This window comes from Leucoraja erinacea, chromosome 6, assembly GCF_028641065.1.
Source record: "Leucoraja erinacea ecotype New England chromosome 6, Leri_hhj_1, whole genome shotgun sequence".
Taxonomy (NCBI): Eukaryota; Metazoa; Chordata; class Chondrichthyes; order Rajiformes; family Rajidae; genus Leucoraja; species Leucoraja erinaceus.
Genome location: NC_073382.1, coordinates 57,612,866 through 57,633,795, shown reverse-complemented (window position 1 = coordinate 57,633,795; position 20,930 = coordinate 57,612,866). Strand labels below are relative to the sequence as shown.

The following is a 20,930-nucleotide window of genomic DNA, read 5'->3' as shown; positions in this document are numbered from 1 at the left end:
ATGGCCTTTTTGATGGCCTTACCAAGGTCATATCTGGACTTCTTGTAGACCACTGTATCTCTTCTCATCTGCATCTTGAGTGTTAACACCTCATTCCAGAAACAATTTCCCCAGCAGAGGAAATGAGGGAAAAGGCTGGTTTCATTCTGAGAAGATCAAAGTTGTAAGAGAGTAAGAGGAGAAAGGAGAAGCAATATTCATATAAAGATACTAGACCAAGTGCAGACCCGTTGGGTCTGTTCCCCCAACGTGCGGTTGTGGGGGGGGGGCTGGCATGCAGCATCACACACACTAACTACACCCCCCCCCCACACTCACGCTGATGGAGGGGAGGAGGGGGGGGAGAGGAGAGAGAGAGAGAGAGGGGGGGAGGAGAGAGGGGGGGAAGGGAGGAGGAGGAGGGAGGAGGGGGGGATTGGAGGGGAGGAGAGGAAGGGGGGAGGAGAGGAAGGGGGGGAGAGGAGAGGAAGGGGGGGGAGAGGAAGGGGGGGGAGAGGAGAGGGAGGGGAAGAGAGGGAGGGGGGGAGAGGGAGGGAGGGGGGGAGAGGAGGTAGAGGGGGGAGGGAGAGGGGGGGGGGGAGAAGATGGAGGGGGGAAAGAGAGCGAGAAAGAGAGAGAGGGGGGGGGGAGAGGAGAGGGGGGGGGGGGGGGAGGGGAGGGGGGAGAAGGGGGGAGAGGAATGGGAGAGGGGGAGAAGGGAGGGTGGGGAAAGGGGAGGGATTGAGGGGGAGGGGAGAGGAGAGGGCGGAGAGGAGGGGGGAGGGAGGAGAGGGAGTGGAGAGGGAGGGGGGAGGGAGGAGAGGGGGGGGGGAGAGGGGGGAGACGAGGGGAGAGAGGGGAGGAGGGGGAGGAGGAGAGAGAGGGGTAGAGGAGGGTAGGAGGGGGAGAGGGGAGAGGAGGGAGAGGGGAGAGAGGAGATGGGGAGAGGAGGAGAGGGGAAGAGGGGGAGAGGGAGAGGAGGAGAGGGGGAGAGGAGAGGGGGGGGAGAAGAGGGGAGAGGGAGAGGGGGAGAGGGAGAGAGGGAGGGGGGAAGAGGAGAGGGAGGGGAGATGGAGGGGAGGGGGATGGGAGATGGAGGGGGGGGGGGGGGGGGGGAGAGGAGATGGAGGAGAGGGGGAGAGGAGAGGGAGGGAGGGGTGGGTGGGTGGAGAGAGAATGCCTTTTTACTTCAACCCAAACCCAAACCACCATTTGCAAGCAGTGCTTTTGTACCTCTAACCATATTTTCATTTTCAAACCAAATTAAGGGTACTCACAGTGCTGTAGACATTTGCCAGTGTCATTCAAAGCTCTGATTGAGGCACACCACTTGCAGAGACTGATTGAGGCACACCACTTGCAGAGGCTGATTGAGACACACCACTTCCTAGTTTTATAGTCCTTCACCCTCCCTCCAGCAGGGGCAGCAGAGAGAATGGGGAATGTTGTAAAAACATTAATATTTCTGTCAATTTTCATCGACGGGAAAAATCCTCGGCACACATGCGGCGGAGGGGGGCTCTGAGCGAGGTGGCCAAAAATGACGGCCATAGGTGGCGGCGTACTCTCGGAAACCGCAGCACAGAAAGCCAAAACCGGTCAAGAACAGAGTTTTAGTAATATAAATAATTTTATTGTTCAAGACCTTGATCCGGAATGTTGAACATCCTTCTGCCTCCACAGATGGTGCCTGATCAACTGAGTTCCTCCAGCAGTTTGTTTCTTGCTCCAGATTACAGTTCTTGTGCCTCAATTCAAGCGGTGCTGGCTCGTAGGGCCGAATGGCCTCCTCCTGCAACTATTTTCTATGTTAATTCCATAAGAATTGTATGAACAGAGACAATTGCTGGCTCATGCCGACTTTATTTCATACGTTATAGAAACAGAATCAGGCCATTCGTCCCATCAAGTTTCTTCTGCAATTCAATCATGGCTGATCTGCCTTTTCCCCTCAACCCCATTCTCCTGCCTTCTCCCCGTTGACCCCTTTTTCTGTATCAAAAATAATCTATTTAATTACTATCGCCTTACAAAACCAAACCGTGGTGACCCACCCACCCACCACCATATTACCAAATTACCAAATTATTCAGGCACTAAATTTATAAACAACGATGTTACAAATATACTAAATAACTACTGTACAACTATGTCCCTCTCTAACACCACCCGGGCACGGACGTAACCCCGGTAAAGGGGCAAGCATCTGGTTTGGGCGAAGCCCTCTTCCGCCTGGCGCTGTGACTTGTGGAGGGATTACTTGGCCAGGCTTAGGAGCAACCCAACCAGGCCATCTTCAGCCCTACCTCTCCCTAGATCCCGTCACTAGTCCTTCAGTCACTGACAGCAGAGTCGCTCCTTCCCCTACAGACCCTAAGTGGAGTGGCGGTGCTCTTTGCTCTCCGGACCTTGATCTTTTCGTCTTTTTTTGTTCTTTTTAGTGTGTTTAAAAAGTATGTGTTGATGTTCTCTGGTTTGTTTTATGTGGGTGGTGGATGGGTGGGGGGGGGGGGCCTTGCTCGGAACTGACTTTGAGCCCCACCGCGGGCGTGGACTTTCCATCGGAGCTGATTCCTGGCCTGGGATCGATGCTCGAACTGCCGCCTGCGGACTTTAACATCAATGAGCTCGCTGTCTTGGGTTGAGACCGACGTTGGGAAGCTCCGAAAGCTGCACGACATTTAACTAGCCCCGACCTGGGCTAGATCGCCTGGCGAGGAGGAGTTGAAATCCCCCCCCCCGATGCAGTTGCTTGATCACCCCAACGAGGAGGCCCACCGCTGGCAGCGGGAGTAAGATCGTCCTGTCAATGGAAGGTTAGAGGCCCCCGACCGCTGGAGGACAAAGAAGGGAGAGATCCAACTTATTTTCACCTTCCATCACAGTGAGGAACATGGAGGAGTCACTATAGTTTATGTTCATGTTAAAATGTATTTTGTGTGTTCTGTTGCTTTTTCTTGGTATGACTGTATGGCAAATCAAATTCCTCGTATGTTGCAAAACATACTTGGCTAATGAAGTATGATTATGATGATTATGATAGTTTTACAACATTGTAAATTGTAGCCAGACACAAACTCCACCTTCAAGTTTGCCCACACAGCCAGCTGTGTTGGATGAATTGCAGATGACCATAAACTGGAGTATAGGAGGGAGATGAGGCGGAGTATAGGATGAGCTGGAGTAGAGGAGGGAGATGAGGCTGAGGAGTAGAGCAGGGAGATCGATCAACTGATCAAACGGTGCCAGAATAACAACCTTGCTCTTAATGTCAATAAGACCAAGGAACTGATTGTGTGCTTTGGAAGAGGAAGGACCAGGGTCCACAAATCTGTCTTCATCGATGCGACGATGGTGGAGTCAAAAACTTGAAATTCCTGGGCGTGCATATCTCTGAAGATCTGTCCGATCAGTTCTGCCCCGACTCGCTGAATTACTTCCAGCCCTCGACTACATCGAAGCCCCTGGGGAATTAAAGGGCATTGTGGAAAATGGGAGTGCCCCGTGTACATATCCAATCGGCTGGTTAGTATCACATTCCCAAACATCACACACCCACTCTTTTCCGCAACCAGTCTATCGCCACTCGGATCTCGCTCTTCCGAGGAGGTGCAGAAAACTTTTGTCCGCAGGGTCACAGACTTTACTTCTTGGACGCACACGCTTGGGGAATTTGTCCCTGACTTGAGTGTGTGAAGCCGGTGGGGACCCTGGTTTATTCTCATCCGCAAGCAACGCAACGCAGCTCACCCACCCACCCACCCTCGCCATGAAGCGGCAGCGACTGATGTTGATCACTGCGCGGTTCTTCGCGGGAGCGGCGCTGATCCTTTTCTACCTAACGTCCTGCACCAACTACTGGCTCCACGCTGTGACCTGCGGGTCCGACAACAATACGCAGGTGAAGAGAGAGGAGAGAAGAGGGAGGGTGGGAGAGAAGGGGGGAAGAGGGAAGGTGAAAGAGAGAAAGGAGGAGAGAGAAAGAGAGAGGGGAGGGGGAGAGAAAATTGTGAATATACAAATGTGCTGGAGTAACTTAGCGGGTCAGGCAGTGAAGAAGGGTCGCGACCCGAAGTCACCTTTTCTCCAGAGATGCTGCCTGTCCCGCGGAGTTACTCCAGCATCTCGTGTCTATCGTCGGTGTAAATCAGAATCTGCAGTTCCTTCCTACACATCCCTGGGTCGAGACCCATCTTCAGACAGGTCGCTTTACTCTTTTCCCTTTAAAGATTGTTTAAAACGACGCTGGGTCCTTGTGTGTATGTTGTGTGTATGTTGCGTGTGGTGTTGGGGTGGCGGTGTTTAGAGTGAGGGATATCAGGCAGCTCGCTTCTCTCTGCACAAGTGTATTTGTGAAAAGTTGCAAATTCCACAGAGTTGGCGATGAATGAGTTTTGACTTGTCTAGACACCGACTCATTGGAAAAGTTAAGATAAAATTGGTGAGATAAGGGGGAAATGAGATTGGGATAAGAGGAAGGCATTTAAAAACCACAAAGGCGTGTTCAGAGCGTGTACATAAGGATAAGTGAAAAGGGAAGCGTCTCGAGGTTTGTTGGCGGTGTTGACTCCGACAGCACCGAAACAGGCCATTCGGCCCAAAGCGTCCATGCCGACTCGGGTCCCATATCCAAGGGTGTCCCATTTGCCCGCGTTTGTCCCATATCCGTCTAAAACGTACCAATCTATGAACCTGTCCAAGTGCCTTTTAAATGGTGTTATAGTACTTGGCTCAAAAGCTCATCTGGATTCCATATGCCCACTGAGTGTAAACGTAGCCCCTCAGGTGCCCATTAAAAATTGCCTCTCTCACCGTAAACCTATGATTCCTCCACTCTTGGGTAAGAGTATCCTAAAATCTTCTAAACGTATATTAGAACCAAGAGAGTAGTTAAGGAAAGAACAATAATAGTTAAGGAAAGTCATCTATTTGTGGAGCTACAGGAAATGAGGGAGTTCCTATATAAACATTTCTCATGGTATTGACTGGGAAGAAATGGAGGTTGGAGAGGTGGTGGTGGACTATATTGATATTCTGGAGTTTATCTGTATCAGGAAGGAGGAAGTATGAGGGGAGCATAGAGCAAGTAAATCACCAGGGTTTGACAGGATTTATACCAGAATGCAAATTGAAGCAAGGGAGGAGATTGTGGATGTTTCCACTGGTGGGAGAGCCTAGGCCCAGAGGTAATAAATAGTCTAGGAATTAAAGGGCGCTCTTTTAGAAAGGAGGTGAGGAGGAACGTCTTTAGTCAGAGGCGAGTTAATCTGTGGAACCCAAAACCCATTGCCACAGAGGGCTGTGGAGGCCAAGTTAGTGGATATTTTTAAGGCAGAGATAGACAAATTATTGATTAGAACGGGTGTCAATAGACAATAGGTGCAGGAGTAGGCCATTCGGCCCTTCGAACCAGCACCGTCATTCAAAGTGATCATGGCTGATTAACCCCAATCAGTACCCCGTTCCTACCTTTTCCACATATCCCCTGACTCCGCTATCTTTAAGAACACTATCCAACCCTCTCTTGAAAGCATCCAGAGAACCTACCTCCACCGCCCTCTGAGGCAGAGAATTCCACACACTCACAACTCTCTGTGAGAAAAAGTGTTTCCTCGTCTCCGTTCTAAATGGCTTACCCCTTATTCTTAAACTGTGGCCCCTGGTTCTGGATTCCCCCAACATCGGGAACATGTTTCCTGCCTCTTGACATTAAAAGGAGGCGAGTGGCGGATGTGTGTATAGTGACTATCAGTCTGTAAAAAGTGGTGTACCATGCCTGCAACGTTGCTTTGTTATATATATATATATATATATATAGATGGTCTGATCAGTATGTTTGCACATGACTTGAAAATTGGGAGAATTTAGTGTGTAGATGCAGAGTGGAAACAAGTCCTTTGGGCCACCGGGTCTGGCTGACCAGTGATCCTGGCATATTAACACTATCCTACACACACCAGGGACAATTCACATTTGCACCAAGCCAACAAACCTACATACCTGTACGTCTTTGTAGTGTGGGAGGAAACCGAAGATCTCGGAGAAAGTCCACGTGGTCATGGGGAGACCATACAAATGCCCCGTAGTCAGGATCGAACCCGTGCCTCTGACGCTGGAAGACCAGCTCTACCGCTGCACCACCAATTGTAGAAGTGTAGTGAAGAAGACTATTGAGGAATACACTGAGACATTCCTCATTATCCTTTAAGGGAAGTTCAAAACCAACATAGATTCATACAGATCTTATCGGACAATCCTACCAACAACTAGAGAGCAGTCCTGAGTGACTATCTATGTCATTGGAGACTATGTACGATTGGACTTTACTGTATAAACTAAACTAGATTTGTTCAAAATGTACAAGATAAAGATGAATCGGTGCTGAAATGGAGGATTCGTGAGATAGACGTTGGATTTTCTGCTCCTTCTTCCATCCATCACGATTTTAAGGTGCTATGTTTTTTTTTGTTACATCTTCTGCCATAAGTTGTCTGGAGGCGGTTTAATTTTACTGGAGATGTTGTGTAGTTTCTATTTCAATAAGTGTAGGGAGGAACTGGAAATACTGGTTTAAACCAAAGATAGGCAGAAACAGACAGCATCTCTGGAGAAAAATATGTTTTGGGTCAAGACCCTTTTTCAGATGTCAGTCTGACGAAGGCTCTCGACCTGAAATGTCACCCGTTCTTTTTCTTCAGATTTGCTGTCTGTCCCGCTGAGTTACTCCAGCTTTTTGCATCTATCTTCCATTCTAATAAAGGCCGTGCATATTAAATCTGTTCTGGACACACCTTGCCTTGATTTCTTGGACAGCAGCCAAAGCTTTTGGTTGAAGGTAGACACAAAATGTTGGAGTAACTCAGCGGGACAGGCAGCATTTCTGGAGAGAAACAATGGGTGATGTTTCGGGTCGAGACCCTTCTTCAGACTTTGGTTATTTCTTAACGTTGTTAATTTGTTATCTGATGGAGCACTTGCTGGCGTGAACTTTCCCTTCTGCCATTTTGCCAAACAACTCCCATCCCAGTGACATGGAATCATTATCATCAGTTAGACGGCCCTGTTCCTAAGACATGCCCTTCTCACAATTCTGGTCGAGCAGGACCATAATTGCTCTCATTAAGATCCACTCCCTACCCGAAGCACTATCAAAGCATCCACACTGTATGCATCCAGAGACATACATGGTCGGCCCAGGATTATGGTATTGCCCCGTCATGATCAACTTGATACTGTATTCGTCAATCCTGATGTAAGCTTCTTTACTTCGGCGACACCAAGCGTAGACTGGGTGACCATTTCGCTGAGCACCTGCACTCAGTCTGCCAAGGTCAGCTGGATCTTCCAGTTGCTAATAATTTTAACTCTCCGACCCATTACTGTACTGATGTTTCTACCCTGGGCCTCCTCCATTGCCAGAGCAGACTGGAGGAAACAGCACCTCATATTCCACATGGGTAGATTACAATCCAATGGTATGAACATTGAATTCTCCAATTATAAGTAGCATCCCCCTTCTCAATCTCTCTTTCCCATGCCCCCTAACCTGATGCGTATCCATTACAACCACAATCCCAGCCCTCTTTCCCTTCCCTACCCCCCTCCTCATTGTCCCCTTTAACCTATATCCCTCCCTCTAGCTTTACATTTCACCCGCTCTTCTCTCCTTATCTGCCAACCGCTTGTCTCCTTTCCATCTCTAGCCCTTGTCACTTACTCCACCCATCTACCAATCAAAGCTTCCTCACCTGTTTCCAAATATCGTTTGCCAGGCCTTGTCCCATCCCCACCTCTTTTCCAGTTTAATCCCCCCGACTATTACACTAAGTAATAGTGGACAAGCTTTTCCCTTTGAGAATAGGGAAGATTCAAACAAGAGGACATGACTTCAGAATTAAGGGACAGAGGTTTAGGGGTAATATGAGGGGGAACTTCTTTACTCAGAGAGTGGTAGCGGTGTGGAATGAGCTTCCAGTGGAAGTGGTGGAGGCAGGTTCATTGGTATTATTTAAAAATAAATTGGATAGGCATATGGATGAGAAGGGAATGGAGGGTTATGGTATGAGTGCAGGCAGGTGGGACTAAGGGGAAAAAAAATTTGTTCGGCACGGACTTGTAGGGCTGAGATGGCCTGTTTCCGTGCTGTAATTGTTATATGGTTATATGGTTATATGGTTATGTCTGAAGAAGGATCCTGAGCCAAAATGTTCTTATTCATTCACTGCACCGATGCTGCCTGACCAGCTGAGTTACTCCAGCACTTGTGTAGAAAGAAACTGCAGATGCTGGTATATACTGAAGATAGACACAAAGTGCCACAGTTTGATTAAGGGTTCCAACCTGAAACATCACCCATTCTTTTTCTCCAAAGATACTGCCTAACCCATCGAGTTACTCCAGCACTTTGTGTCCATTTACTCTAGCACTTATCCAGCACTGCTCAATATTCCTTGCTGCAGGTCCTTGTGTCTTCAACTTGATTTCTCTCTCCCTTTGGTGCTTGCTGAGAAGCTGTGTATCATTCATTTCAGCACTGATTCATCCTAATCTGGTCTATTTTGTGCAGATTAAAACTGCCCAGCAGTCTGCAAACATAAATCAATCAATCAATCATTTATTACTGATTGGGGAATTAATTTAACTGCATTAGTCTCTTTTTGCCTTAGTATTATTTTCCAGGTCTGTGGGCGTGTCATTAATCTAACAGACAAAACCAAGTGAAGGCGGCCATTATCTTCTACTCTTCCTACAATTGGTTGACAAAGCACATGTTTGCCATATCTTGATCGACAACTGTCAAAAGTGAGAGAAAAGTGCCTGGATTCTTGGAACTGAAAAACATTCTGCATGCCATCAATTGACCTAATTGGCTTTTGCTAGCAACATGGAGACACAAGGAAGTGCAGCTGCTGGAATCTTGAGCCAAACACACAGTGAGCTGGAGTAACTCAACAGGCCAGGCAGCACCTGCGGAGGGAACCAACATTGGATTCCATAATTTTAAGTAATATTGCCGTACCTGCTTATTCTTTCCTATGGCACCGCCCTCTCTCTTCCTGCTGTACACTTATATCTTCCGCTAACCCTCTTTCAAATCTCCCAACTCTCCCACTGTCCCACTAATCTCCTACATTATTTGGTTTAAGTATATAACAATTCCTCTTTATTACGCACTGGGAGTGGGAGAACAACCCCGAATACGGTTGCACACTCATTGTCCCTCACGGTCCCACTCAATTATTCTGCACACGGGCAGTATATTTACACATAAGTAGTCACGGGTCCAGCTAATCACACAATCAGCACATTTCTGCACCGATTCTTATTGTCTAGAACAGACTTGGTTTTTCTCTGCAGTTCTACTTGGTTTCGGGCCTCTTCCCTTTTTAGTCACAACACCCTTTGCAGTTCTGCAAAACCTCCTGTTATTAATTAGCTTGCAATTCTAAGTAAGTAAAACAGGCTCATCACACGCAACATGCAATCTGTCACATTCACATTAACACTGAAACCCCCATCCTCCTTCACATTCCATCCTTGTTGATCCTTGTGCTCAACATTTATACTGGAGAACGAAAGGATTTTAATATTTTCTCTCATTAATTAGTTGGAAAAATGGAGGCATACGTGTCGGATTATAATTTGGTTGGAACCCGTCCTTGGGCTCGCAAAAGGATAACTTTGTTCAGCATGCGGAGAGATATGGGCACAAACCCAACATTCCAATCAGATAAGGGAGTCTGTTTTTCTTTCAGCTGCGAGTTCACTGTTGTTGTTGGTGGACCGATTCGCTTGCCGTCCGTCAAGTGTATCCAACGAGGATGATTTTCGACCATAAAGGGCCTGTCATACTTGCTGATTTTTGTGGTGAGTGCCAGCGTTATTGACTGACGTATCAGCAAGTGTGACAGGCCTTTACCTGCAGTGGGGGTTGTTAGGAGCTCATGGAACGGTCCTTTCCACCATGGTCCTAACTTCTTCCGATCCCAATTTCGGACGAGGACGTGGTCACCGGCCACACTGTTTGTTCTTCAGGGGTGTCAGTCGTCGCTCCTTGTACTTCATGAACCTGGGACACAAGTGATAGTGCGCTGGTTAATTGCTGAACATAAGTTACTAGTTGATCACTGAGAGGATGCAGGTCGAAGCTAACCTTTACACTATGGTCTGGCAGAACTTCTATCTATCAGCTAATAAATCCACAATGTCCAAACAATACTTATAGCGCTGTACTCGCAGTAGCTCTATAAAATCTATTTGTATACTTTCAAAGGGTCTGCCGGACATTGGCGCTAATCCCTTTGGGCATTTTAACACTTTCCTTGGGTTGTTTCCTTTACCAATTTCACATTCAGAAGCTTGCTGGCAGATCTTCAGATGCCACCAGGTTGCTTTCACCATTCTCACCATTCCCTCCTTTTCAGCGTGCGTCAGTGAATGGGTGTAATTAAAGAGGACAGGCAAGAAGGGACACAAACTTGAAATCACGGGCAACGCCAAAATGCGTATTGGGAATCGGTGCAGATATTCAACTGGTGGGCCTTGCCGTGGATGCATGCTCGGGTAAGGTCGAAGAGATCTGCCTGTTGTGCAGAGAGGGGAGACAGGAAAGCGGCAGCCTCAATGACTGGGGTCGTATCTTGGACGATGGTATGTCCGGATTATCCGTCGTTGTCTGGTGTCCGAGAAAAGAGATGAGCCATCCATGAACCATGTGGCATCGGCCTCTGGGAGGGGGACGTCCAGCAAGTCCTCGCGTGTGATGCTGTTTCCCCACCTGATGAACGGGTGGAGAAGTGAGGAAGGCGGATGGGTTGATCGTTGTGCAATTGTGGAAGGTAAGGTAGGGATTAGTCAAGAGGGTGACCTCATAGCATCCCAGTCGGGCCTGCGTGACGTACCTTGTTTGTCCGGTGGTGAGGAGCGCCGCAATGAAATGCTGGGTGTAAACCTGGACTTGCTGATGGAGAGTGATGTTGGCTGCCTCACTGTGTGAAGTTGTAAATAGCTCGTTCTAAGCTTCCCCCACCCTGAATATTAAAAATGAATGATGTTGTTGCTGTTTAATTTAATCATTAGTCTGCTGAGACCCAGTTGTCAGACAGCCAGACGCAGAAAACACCGACTGACAATGCAACAGAGCTGAAATCTGGCACAGACTCGCGACGGACCGCAGTAAGTCAGCATTTATTTTTATCCCCGTATTGTTAAAGAAAACTTTAAAACATAACACAAAGATCTGGCAAGAAAATCAAGACTTTATTCAAAAGCGCCAAATACGGAGATCAATGGGATGAATCCAATGAACAAAATTTCATCTGCTCCTTGTATACAGACTTTTGATATCCTGTTTTCCATAACAAGCACCTTCGAATTCTCCTTCTTCCCAAATGGTTTTAAAACACACAGACCATTCACCTTGAGAAAACACAGAACAGTAAACACAGCTAAATGTCACCCGATTACAGATAGACAAATGTCCTGTTACCCTTTCAACCTTATTTTATTGTTTTATGATTGCCATTTGTCCTTTGACAACAGACAACAGAATCTGACTAAAGTAAACTGCAGTGAGTGTCAGCTATGGATGCTCAGTTTCAACCTTCTTTAAAGGACAGAATTATTATAATGCATGAAGAGGTTTTTAAACATTTTAAGCACTCTACCTATCCATATCCCTCTCTGTCTTCTGGAAGCTTTGTAATTTATCTTTATCAGTATGTTTGGGTTTAGTTTCTATTATTGTCACGTGAACAAGCTAGAGTGAAAAGCTTTGCATTGTATGCTATCCAATCAAATCAGAAATACAATCAAACCAAAGTTCATCTGTTCGTAAGTGATAGGAGTATAATTGGGCCATTCGAAGTACAATAGGTAGAGCAAAGGGGAAGATGCAGACTATAGTTCTTAGCATTGTGGGGCACTATTTCCAGAGCCAATGTCTAATGTACTCAATGGGATAGAGGTGAATCAAACATTACTTTAGCTTATGGAAGGACCATTCAGAAACCTGATACCAAAGGGAAAGAAGCTGTTCCTGAGTCTGCTGGTGTGCACTTTGAAGCTTCTGTAACTTCTGCTGGATAGGAACAGGGAGAAGGAATGAATAGAATAGAATAGAATAGTTTCTTTATTGTCATTGTAACATGGGCCATGTACAACAAAATTTAAAATGTCAGCCAGTCAGTGCAGCATTCAAACATTTCTAAAGCTAACGATACATACAAGGTAAAATAATAAAGATAAGCAAATAAATAAAAATCACAGACAAAGCACGCATACACACCCAACCCTCCATCCTTCTGTCGATTTCACCGTTACCACAGTCCTTTAGTATGTATCGCCCAATGCGTAAAAGGGCGGCTACATGTTAGTACTTTTATAGCAGTGGGGTGCAAAAACTGTTTTTTAGCAGCTAGTTTGTCCTGCTCCTTGTGGATCTGTACCATCTGCCTGACGGAAAACCCTCTTACACAGTCCCTCTGATGGTCAGTGGTCCATGGGGTGGGAGATGTCCTTTATTATATTCCTTCTGGGTTTTTTTGGTGCAGCGGGAACTGTGTAGGTCCTCCAAGGTAAGGAGAGGGCAGCCGACAATCCTCTGGGCGTTGTCAATGGCCCTCTGGAGCGCTTTCCTCTGAGCCGCTGTGCAGCTGGTGTACCACACGCATACACAGTATGTTAGTATGCTCTCAATGGAGCACCGATAAAAGGACAGCAGCAGCCTCTGAGTGATGTTGTTCTTCCTGAGCACCCTCAGGAAGTGCAGTCTCTGCTGGACCTTTTTTCAGCAGCGCAGTGGTGTTCACGCTCCACGTCAGGTCCTCCTCAATGTGGATTCCCAGGAAGCGGAAATCCGCCACCCTCTCCACACAGTCCCCTCTGATGGTCAGTGGTACCATGTCCGTTTTGTTCTTCCTGAAGTCTGGGTATGACGGGTATGGACAAGTCTTTGTTTATGTTGGCTGTTTTTCCAAGGCTTTGTGAATTGTAGATGGAGTGGGGAGACTGGTCTGCATGAAGGACTGGACTACATCCACAACTCTTTGCAATTTCTTGTAGTCTTGGGCAGAGCTGCTCCCAAACCAAGCTATTGCAACCCAAAAATAGGTTTTCTATCCTGCATCTCTGTGTTTGTTGCACCCGTTTTTTGTGTTCTGTGAATGGTTCCCCATCCAGTTTGAAAATAAAATGTATGCATTATTTATTTTCTATCATTCAATACTTGGAGCTATCCAACAGTGATATTGAATGCAAAAAGTATCCCAGAGGGAAACTGAGTTAATAATGCTACTGTGCTTAGTGGTCACTAGAAAATAGACAGTTCGATCGATTGTTTATTGACTCTTAATAATGTCACTGCTTAGTACAGGTGCACAACCTTTTATCCGGAGTTCCAGAAACCGAAAAGCTCCAAAAACCGGACAATTTTTCCAGGGTTTCGTCTGCACACCAAAGCTCGCGTTTGGGGCCAAACTTGACCCGAAACGACCCACGGTCAACCCAGTCTGTACTACTGTAGCGGCTGCCTCCTCCCCGGAGACCGGGGAGACACTTAAACATCTGTAAATCATTGCTTAAATGTTAGTCAGTTAGTTTGGAGGGCTTTTATGTGAAGGGGTGGGGGGGGGGGAGGGTGAAGGGGGAAACTTTAATTCTTAGTCCCCTACCTGGTCGGAGAGGCGGGGAGCGGGCAATGTCTTACCGGGTCGCCGTGCAGTAAGCTCCAGAGCGCTGTGGCCGCCGACGCCCAACATCGCGGAGCTGGGGCTGTGGGCGTCTGGCCGCGGGCGGCGCCGGTTGTAGCTCCGACCCCGGCAACTGTACCCCTGGCTGCGCGGCGCTCCAAATCCAGCACGGCCCGCGGCCGGACGCCCGCAGCCCCAGCTCCGCGATGTTGTGTGTCGGCGGCCACAGCGCTCCGGAGCTTACCGCACGGCGACCCGGTAAGGCATTGTCCGCTCCCCGCTGGTATCCCAGCGCTGCGACGCCGCCGTCTCCCAACATTTCGGAGGTGAGGCTGCGGGAGTCTGTGGATTGTGCAAAATACTACAGAACAGAATAGAACAGAATCAGTATTTACATTATTAGAAAAAAGAACAGCAATTTTAAAAAGACACAACAGTAAATTGGCACAGTAAATTAGTCCCTGGTGAGATAAGAGTTTACAGTCCTAATGGTCTGTGGGAAGAAACTCTGTCTCATCTGCTCAGTTTTCACAGCATGACAGCTGTGGTAGGGGTTTCCTATTATTCATCAGGCTCTGGATCTGCACCTTCTGATGTATAGTTCCTGCAGGGTAGTGAGTGTAGATACCGTAGCGCATTCGGCCGAACTGGGATGGGATGAGCGCTGGGATGAGATTTGAGTGATGCCAAGGTCATGGCTGGTCTAGATACGGTAAATAGAGGGAAGCTGTCCCCATTAGTGCATGTAGGGCCAAGAGGCATAGATGTACAATTTTGACACCAGGTATGGATGGGAATAGAGGAAAAACTTCCTGTATGCATGTTGGAAACAAGATCAATTGGAGCTTTCAAACAGGAACTGAATAGGCACTTGATAATGGTGAATGAATGAATGAATTATATTTTAATATCACATGTGGCATGTCATATTGGGATTCTTTGTTTTGCACATGCAAGCATGCAAACAGTCACCACATTAAGGGTGCCGACAATGTAACAAAGTATTTTATTTTGTCCCCAATAGTCCCCCTTTGTTCCCGGTGACCCCCCCCCCCCCGGGTATGGGACTAACTGAATGGTTCTGTTTCAGATGTCTTTGACTGGAAGAGACAAATCAAGTCTGGTGGGTTCATCAATGCCTGAAAATGGAAATTTACAACATCAGAAGAAAAAAATAAATACTGATAATGAATTTACTTATAATGTATTTAGCCTATTATTGGTGAGTAATATGTTCAAACAAATTAAAAGTTGCTTACAAATGTTCTCTAAAATTCTTCTCATTAGACATGGTCATTAGACATGGTGACTATAACAATCTGAAAGCTTCACAGATTAGCTTTTATTTTGCTGGGTGGGTGGCTCAGTGTTCCTTATTCTTTTCCTATTTGTGAGAATGTAGCTTGACAAAATTGACACAATGGAAACCAAATTATAGGTGGTGAACTGGCTCTTACTTCTCTCTCTCTGCTCTCATTCACGAATTGGAAGATGACTGGAGGAATAGTGTTCTTATCAGATCTATATGGCAAACAAATAAAGCCAACAAATAATAAATTATGCATTTTACACATTTCTATATATTTTTAAATGAGGAAAAGTAGGGGACTTTTGACCCATCCAGCTCCAGAAAATGTGTAGGAAGGAACTGCAGATGCAGGTTTACATCGAAGTTAGACACAAAATGCTGGAGCAACTGAATGGGGCAGGCAGCATCTCTGGATAGAAGGAATGGGTGACATTTTGGTTCAAGAACCTTCATCAACTTCTTTCTTTATATTGTGTGATGTTACAGAAAGATAACAGGTTAACTTACCATCATGAGGGCTTCACCTGGAGATGCTCATTTACCGATAAAGAGGCGGAAAATCAACACTCAAAATTTATTACCAGTGAGTGAACACTTATATTTTGTAGAGTTATAATCTTTTGTCTTTTGGTTAATTGGGGGCTCATCGGATAATGTGACGCAGCTCTGGGATTTTGGAGCCTAGGTACTCACTCGTTACACAATTTGTGTTTTCTGTACACAGTAAGTAGGGCAACAAGTACTGGAGTATCTCAGCAGGTCAGGCAGCATCTCTGAAAGACCGGGATAAATGACGCCTTGTGTTGGGACCCTTCTTCAGACTGACTGTTATAGGGGGGAGAAAGTTGGGGACAAAGCCTGGTATGTGATAGGTGGATACAGATGAGGGTAGGATTGATTATCAGATGGTGAGTGATGTTCTGGGGCACCACAGGGTTAATGCAGGGCTGCTATCTCATCTAGTGTAATGCCTGCTGTTGGCATAAATTCCCTGCTGGACTCTTGTCCTGACTTTCTACCCTCTTGTTAGGATGGTACTCCGTGACTTCCCACAAAAGGTAGTGGGTGAATGAAATGAACTGCCAGAGGAGGTAGTTGAGGCAAGGAGTATTGCAACATTTAAGAAACAATTAGACAGGTACATGGATAGGACAGGTTTGGAGGGATATGGACCAAACATGGGCAGGTAGGATTAGTCTGGCTGGGATATGTTGGCTGGTGTGGGCAAGTTGGGCCGATGGGCCTGTTTCAATGCTGTATCACTCATTATATGACTACTTTCTCCGCTACTAAAAGAAAATCTCCAACGTTTCAAGTATTTTCAAATATCTGGGTCCATTTTCATAAACATTTGTCTGCATTTTTCCATGCTGTATGACTATGATTATCAAGGATGTTCTGGATTCCTGCTTCTCACTCATGCCTGGGTACTTGAGCTCCAGGATATAGGTCTGATAATGTGGCACCACAGGTAAATGTGGTGGTCATAAAGGCCTTTGGCGCATTGGCATTCATCAGTCAGAGTGTTGAATACAGATGTTGGGAGGTCATGTTGCAGTTGCATAAGACATTGACCAGGCCACATTCAGAGTATTGTGTCCAATTCTGGGCACCATATTATAGGAACGATGTTGTCAAGCTGGAAAAGGTGCAGAGAAGATTTACGAGGATGTTTACGGGGATGAGCTGCCGGAGGAGGTAGTTGAGGCAACTACAATTGCAATTTTTAAGAAACATTTAGGAAGGTATTGTACATGGATAAAATAGGTTTAGCGGGGTTTAGGCCAAATGCAGCCATCTCTGAAGGACATATATCTGTGGTCAATGTCGCTGAAAGATGTGGAAATCAAGAAAGGCTCTATATCTTATTTGGAGTGGGAAAGAAAATGCCTGCTGCTGTGGGAACGTCTAGGCCTTTGGCTTATTATTGTTATTATGGGCATATTGTTTAACATTCAGAAATTAATGTCTTGCTTTCTCTGTTTAGTTTTTCAACCACCTGTAAAGTGTTGTGTGCACGCCTTTTATTCCCCATTTCCAAGCGATCCAAAGTTCATTAATGCCGAATTTCAATCTAAACTTGGTAAGTGCTTAACATTTTGCAACTTATTGCACATAATAAAAAAAGTGTTTTTATGTTATTGAACCACTGATATTTGCTGGTTAGTTCAAGTTTTACAGGGTGGGGCAACACTCGATGCATTTATATTCAGCGATTGAATATGACATATTTTATTTATGAATTAAGATGATTGTAAAACTCTGTATGTGGTCATGTTTGCTTGCAGTTTCATCTACTTTTACTCTCTTGATCTGAAATCTGTAGATGGGAAAATCAGGTAATTCTCATAAAAAAGCATAACCCAGGACACGTAAAACATTTATTATAACCCAAACTCGTTCCACAAGTAAATTAATATAAATAATATATATAACATTTTGGTAATCCTGCCATGCCACTCCCCTTTTTGATAAGTTTTGTACGGGCCTGGTGTGTAATATTTTTGACGCTGTCATAGGCCTTTCTTACATATGCTGTCACAACGCACTGTAGTCTCTAAACAACACTTCAGTAATTTTCCTTGCCCTTCATTTCAGAATAATAGCGTTTTAAACTCAACACGACCACTGGCAATAAATAAAAAGCGCAGCTTTCCAGCCCTCATCTCATTGGCCACGCTCGGCTGCACATCGGTGTCAATCTGGTGGACTCTTCCATCTTCCTCTCGTCTTGGGGGTGGGGGATTTGGAGGGGCCTCAAAAGTGGAATAACCTAGGGCCTCTCCTCAAAATCCGGCCCAGGCTGCTGCAAGTAAGATTTTAATTGTTCCTTTACCCCAATACACTTGTGCATCCGAAAATAAACTAGACTTGAGAACTGGAGACCATATCATTTAAGTGGTTGTCAAAAGAAACAGAGATGTCACAAAGAGAAAACTTAATGAGTAACTAGGATCTGAATCCAAAGCCTGACGAGGTAGAAGGAGCTTTAATCATGTTTTTTATATGCAATTTGGTAAGCATCTGAACTGCGGTTATGGGAGATACATAAACACATGAATACGTAAATCGACTGCTCTTACAGAAAGCGTATGGACAGTAGACACTCCACCTTTCCCATCCCACCATCAGTCCAAACCAGTTATATGATTCCATACAACGCCTCCACGGGGTCTATATTCCCCAGAGATACAAGGAGTTCTAGTGAATAGACGCAAAATGCTGGAGTAACTCAGCAGGACAGGCAGCGACTCGGGAGAGAATGGGATTGGTGACGTTTCGGGTCGAGACCCATCTGTGGAGGGAATGGATTAGGAGTCGTTTCGAGCCAGGGTTTGTAAATACCTTAGTCTCTCACAGGTTAAAGCACAAGCATCTTTATTGTCTAGTTCATCATCACAAATGCAGTACATCACACGTTCAGTCCACTGCAGCAACTACCAGACAGTAGGCGAGTGCTTACACTGTAAATCTTATAATTAGGCTGAGTTATAATTACTAAGCATTCTGATTGTCTCGCATGCAATAGCCAATCTACATCTCTTCTTGTCGAAATGATAAAGCAAGTAAGACATTTCAAACGATAAGCCGAGTAAATAATAATGGGGTTAAACAAAATCGCCATATCTAATAGGTGGCCAGCTAACCCACCTTGTCCTCGCACAGTATGGGGCTGCTTCATCAACCTTTTCTTCCGAAAAGTTGAGGGCTGGGGTAGGTGGAATCGCGGGGGACCCAATGCGTCTGTGGGGGGAGGCCACCATGGCGGAACCTGGGGTGGATCGATGCGGGGACCACGGGGTGCCGGTTACAACGGGGGACGCAGGGCCAGAAAGACGCGGTGAATGGGTGGACCCAGTAGCAACAGGCTGCATCAGGCGTTGATTTAAACTTGAGTGGTGGGGCATCAGGACCCTGGGATGCCGGACACCGTTCCTTCACAGGAAGGAGATGTTGACGGTTGAGTCTATCGAGGACACCATCGACTTCGACCAGGTAGGAGTGTGGTTCCTTAGAGGGGCCATGAATGTGTCCCAGTTTGGAATGTCCTTTATCTGTTTGCAGTCGTACCACTTGCCCTTGTGTAAGTGGTTTAAGTGGTTTGCTGGTCTTGTCATAGAAACGCTTCTGCGTGTCTCGATTAAACTGTACACGCTTCTGTATTACGGTAGGGGAGCAGACCTTTGGTTGTAGCTGTTGCTGGGAGACAGGCAGTGGAGGGCATGCACGGCGGGACATTAGCCGCTGGGCTGGAGAGCCGAGAATGTTGTCTCCTGCAATATTTTGCAGGTCCAGGTAGACCTCAGATTTAGCTAGATAGGAGCGCTCCATGAGTTGTTTTGCACTCCGAACAGCATGCTCGGCAAGTCCGTTGGACTGTGGGTATTTTGTGCTGCTGGTATCATGTTGGAAGTTCCACCATTTTACAAAGTCCTTAAACTTTTGGCTGGTGAATTGAGTTCCATTGTCAGTCTGAAGTCGAATGGGTACCCCATGCACGGAATGGTGTATTTTCAGATTTTGGATCACAGTTTCAGAAGTGATTGTTGGCAGAAAGTCAAGTTCGAACCAGTTTGAGTAGGTGTCCACTAAAACAAGGTTGTGCTTCCCGCGCCATTCGAAGATGTCGGCTAAAAGTGTTGATCATGGTAGAGAGGGAGCTGGCTGGGTTAAGTGGGGCTGCTTTGCTGATGTGGTGTCTGACTGTTGCAGATCGCGCACGATTCTGTTTTTTTCAGGTATGTACTTGGTCATCCCGGGCCAGTAGATCATGTCCTTGGCTCGTTTTAGAGTGGCCTCCATGCCAGGGTGGCCTCCGTGGATTTCCTCATAGTACTCGTTCCACGGAGCTGGGGGAATGACCGCCTTGTGACCCTTGACGATTATTCCGTCCTGTAACACTAATTCGTCACGGACCAGAAAGTAGGGTCGTATTTCAAACGGGATGCTTGACTGCTTATTTGGTCACCTGCCTCTTATGACAGAAGTCAGCGGTTGTGAGGTTTTGTCTGCAGCTGTGTGTTCGGCAAGGCGGTGATCAGTGGCACAAACGAGACCTTCAGGACCGAGAATTCGTCGTGTTCAAAGGGGTGGCGTTCGCTGGTGGTGAGCGGGGCTCTGGAGAGCATATCTGCGATGTGCATGTCTTTACATTTCTTGTAGATAATGCAGACGTCAAACTGTTGCAGCTGCATGATCATTTGCTGTAGTCGAGCTGGGGCATCATGGATAGGCTTGCTCAGGATGGTAACTAGTGGCTGGTTTCAACCGTGAAGGTTTTGCCAAAGATAAAGTCTTTAAATTTCGAGAAGGCAAAAACAACGGCAAGCAGTTCCTTCTCGATCTGGGCATAGCGTTGCTCAGTTTCAGCCTAAGTACGTGATGCGTAAGAGATGGGCATCACGTCGTCGTCGAAGGATGTTTGCAGGCATGCTGCGCCTAGCCCATACTGGGATGCATCGCAGGTGATGGTGACTGCCAGGTTGAGATTGAAGTATGCCAATATAGGTGCGCTGGCTAGCTGGAGTTTTAAAGTCTCGAAGGCTCTTTGGTGTTGCGGGTACCAAGACCATGCATTGTCCTTGTGGGTCAGTTATCATAGGGAAGCAGAAAGTTCACTGAGGTTGGGAATAGATTTACCCAGGTAGTTGACCATGCCGAGGAATCGCTGTAAGCTGGTAACGTCGGTTGGGATGATGGCTGCAGTCTTTAATGGATCAGGTTTTAGTCCGTTGCTGGTGAATACATGACCGACGTAGGTGACTTCGGAAACTCTGAACTTACATTTCAGAGGGTTCAGTTTCAGATTAATGTCTCTGGCACGGTTCAGTACTTTTTCCAGGTTGGCATCATGCTCAGTCACATCATGGCCGTACACTAGGATGTCGTCAACAATGATGGCACATGGATATTCTGCGAATAGTTGTTCCATTGCGCGCTTAAAGACTTTGCTG

General features: G+C 46.5%; 1 protein-coding gene across 2 annotated transcripts in view; it reads left to right on the top strand.

Moving 5' to 3' along the window:
* Positions 1-3,524: 3,524 nt before the first annotated feature.
* Positions 3,525-20,930, top strand: part of LOC129698181 (transmembrane protein 182-like) — a 29,490-nt gene continuing 12,084 nt past the window's right edge. The window contains exons 1-5 of one of the 2 annotated variants that reach the window (XM_055637133.1): positions 3,527-3,880; positions 11,059-11,154; positions 14,758-14,889; positions 15,463-15,559; positions 16,964-17,059. In XM_055637133.1, the coding sequence (XP_055493108.1) occupies positions 3,749-3,880; positions 11,059-11,154; positions 14,758-14,889; positions 15,463-15,559; positions 16,964-17,059 (553 nt within the window). In that variant the 5' untranslated portion in view covers positions 3,527-3,748. Of the gene's footprint in view, positions 3,881-11,058; positions 11,155-14,757; positions 14,890-15,462; positions 15,560-16,963; positions 17,060-20,930 lie in introns of both variants that reach the window. The other variant, XM_055637134.1, reaches the window with a different exon arrangement.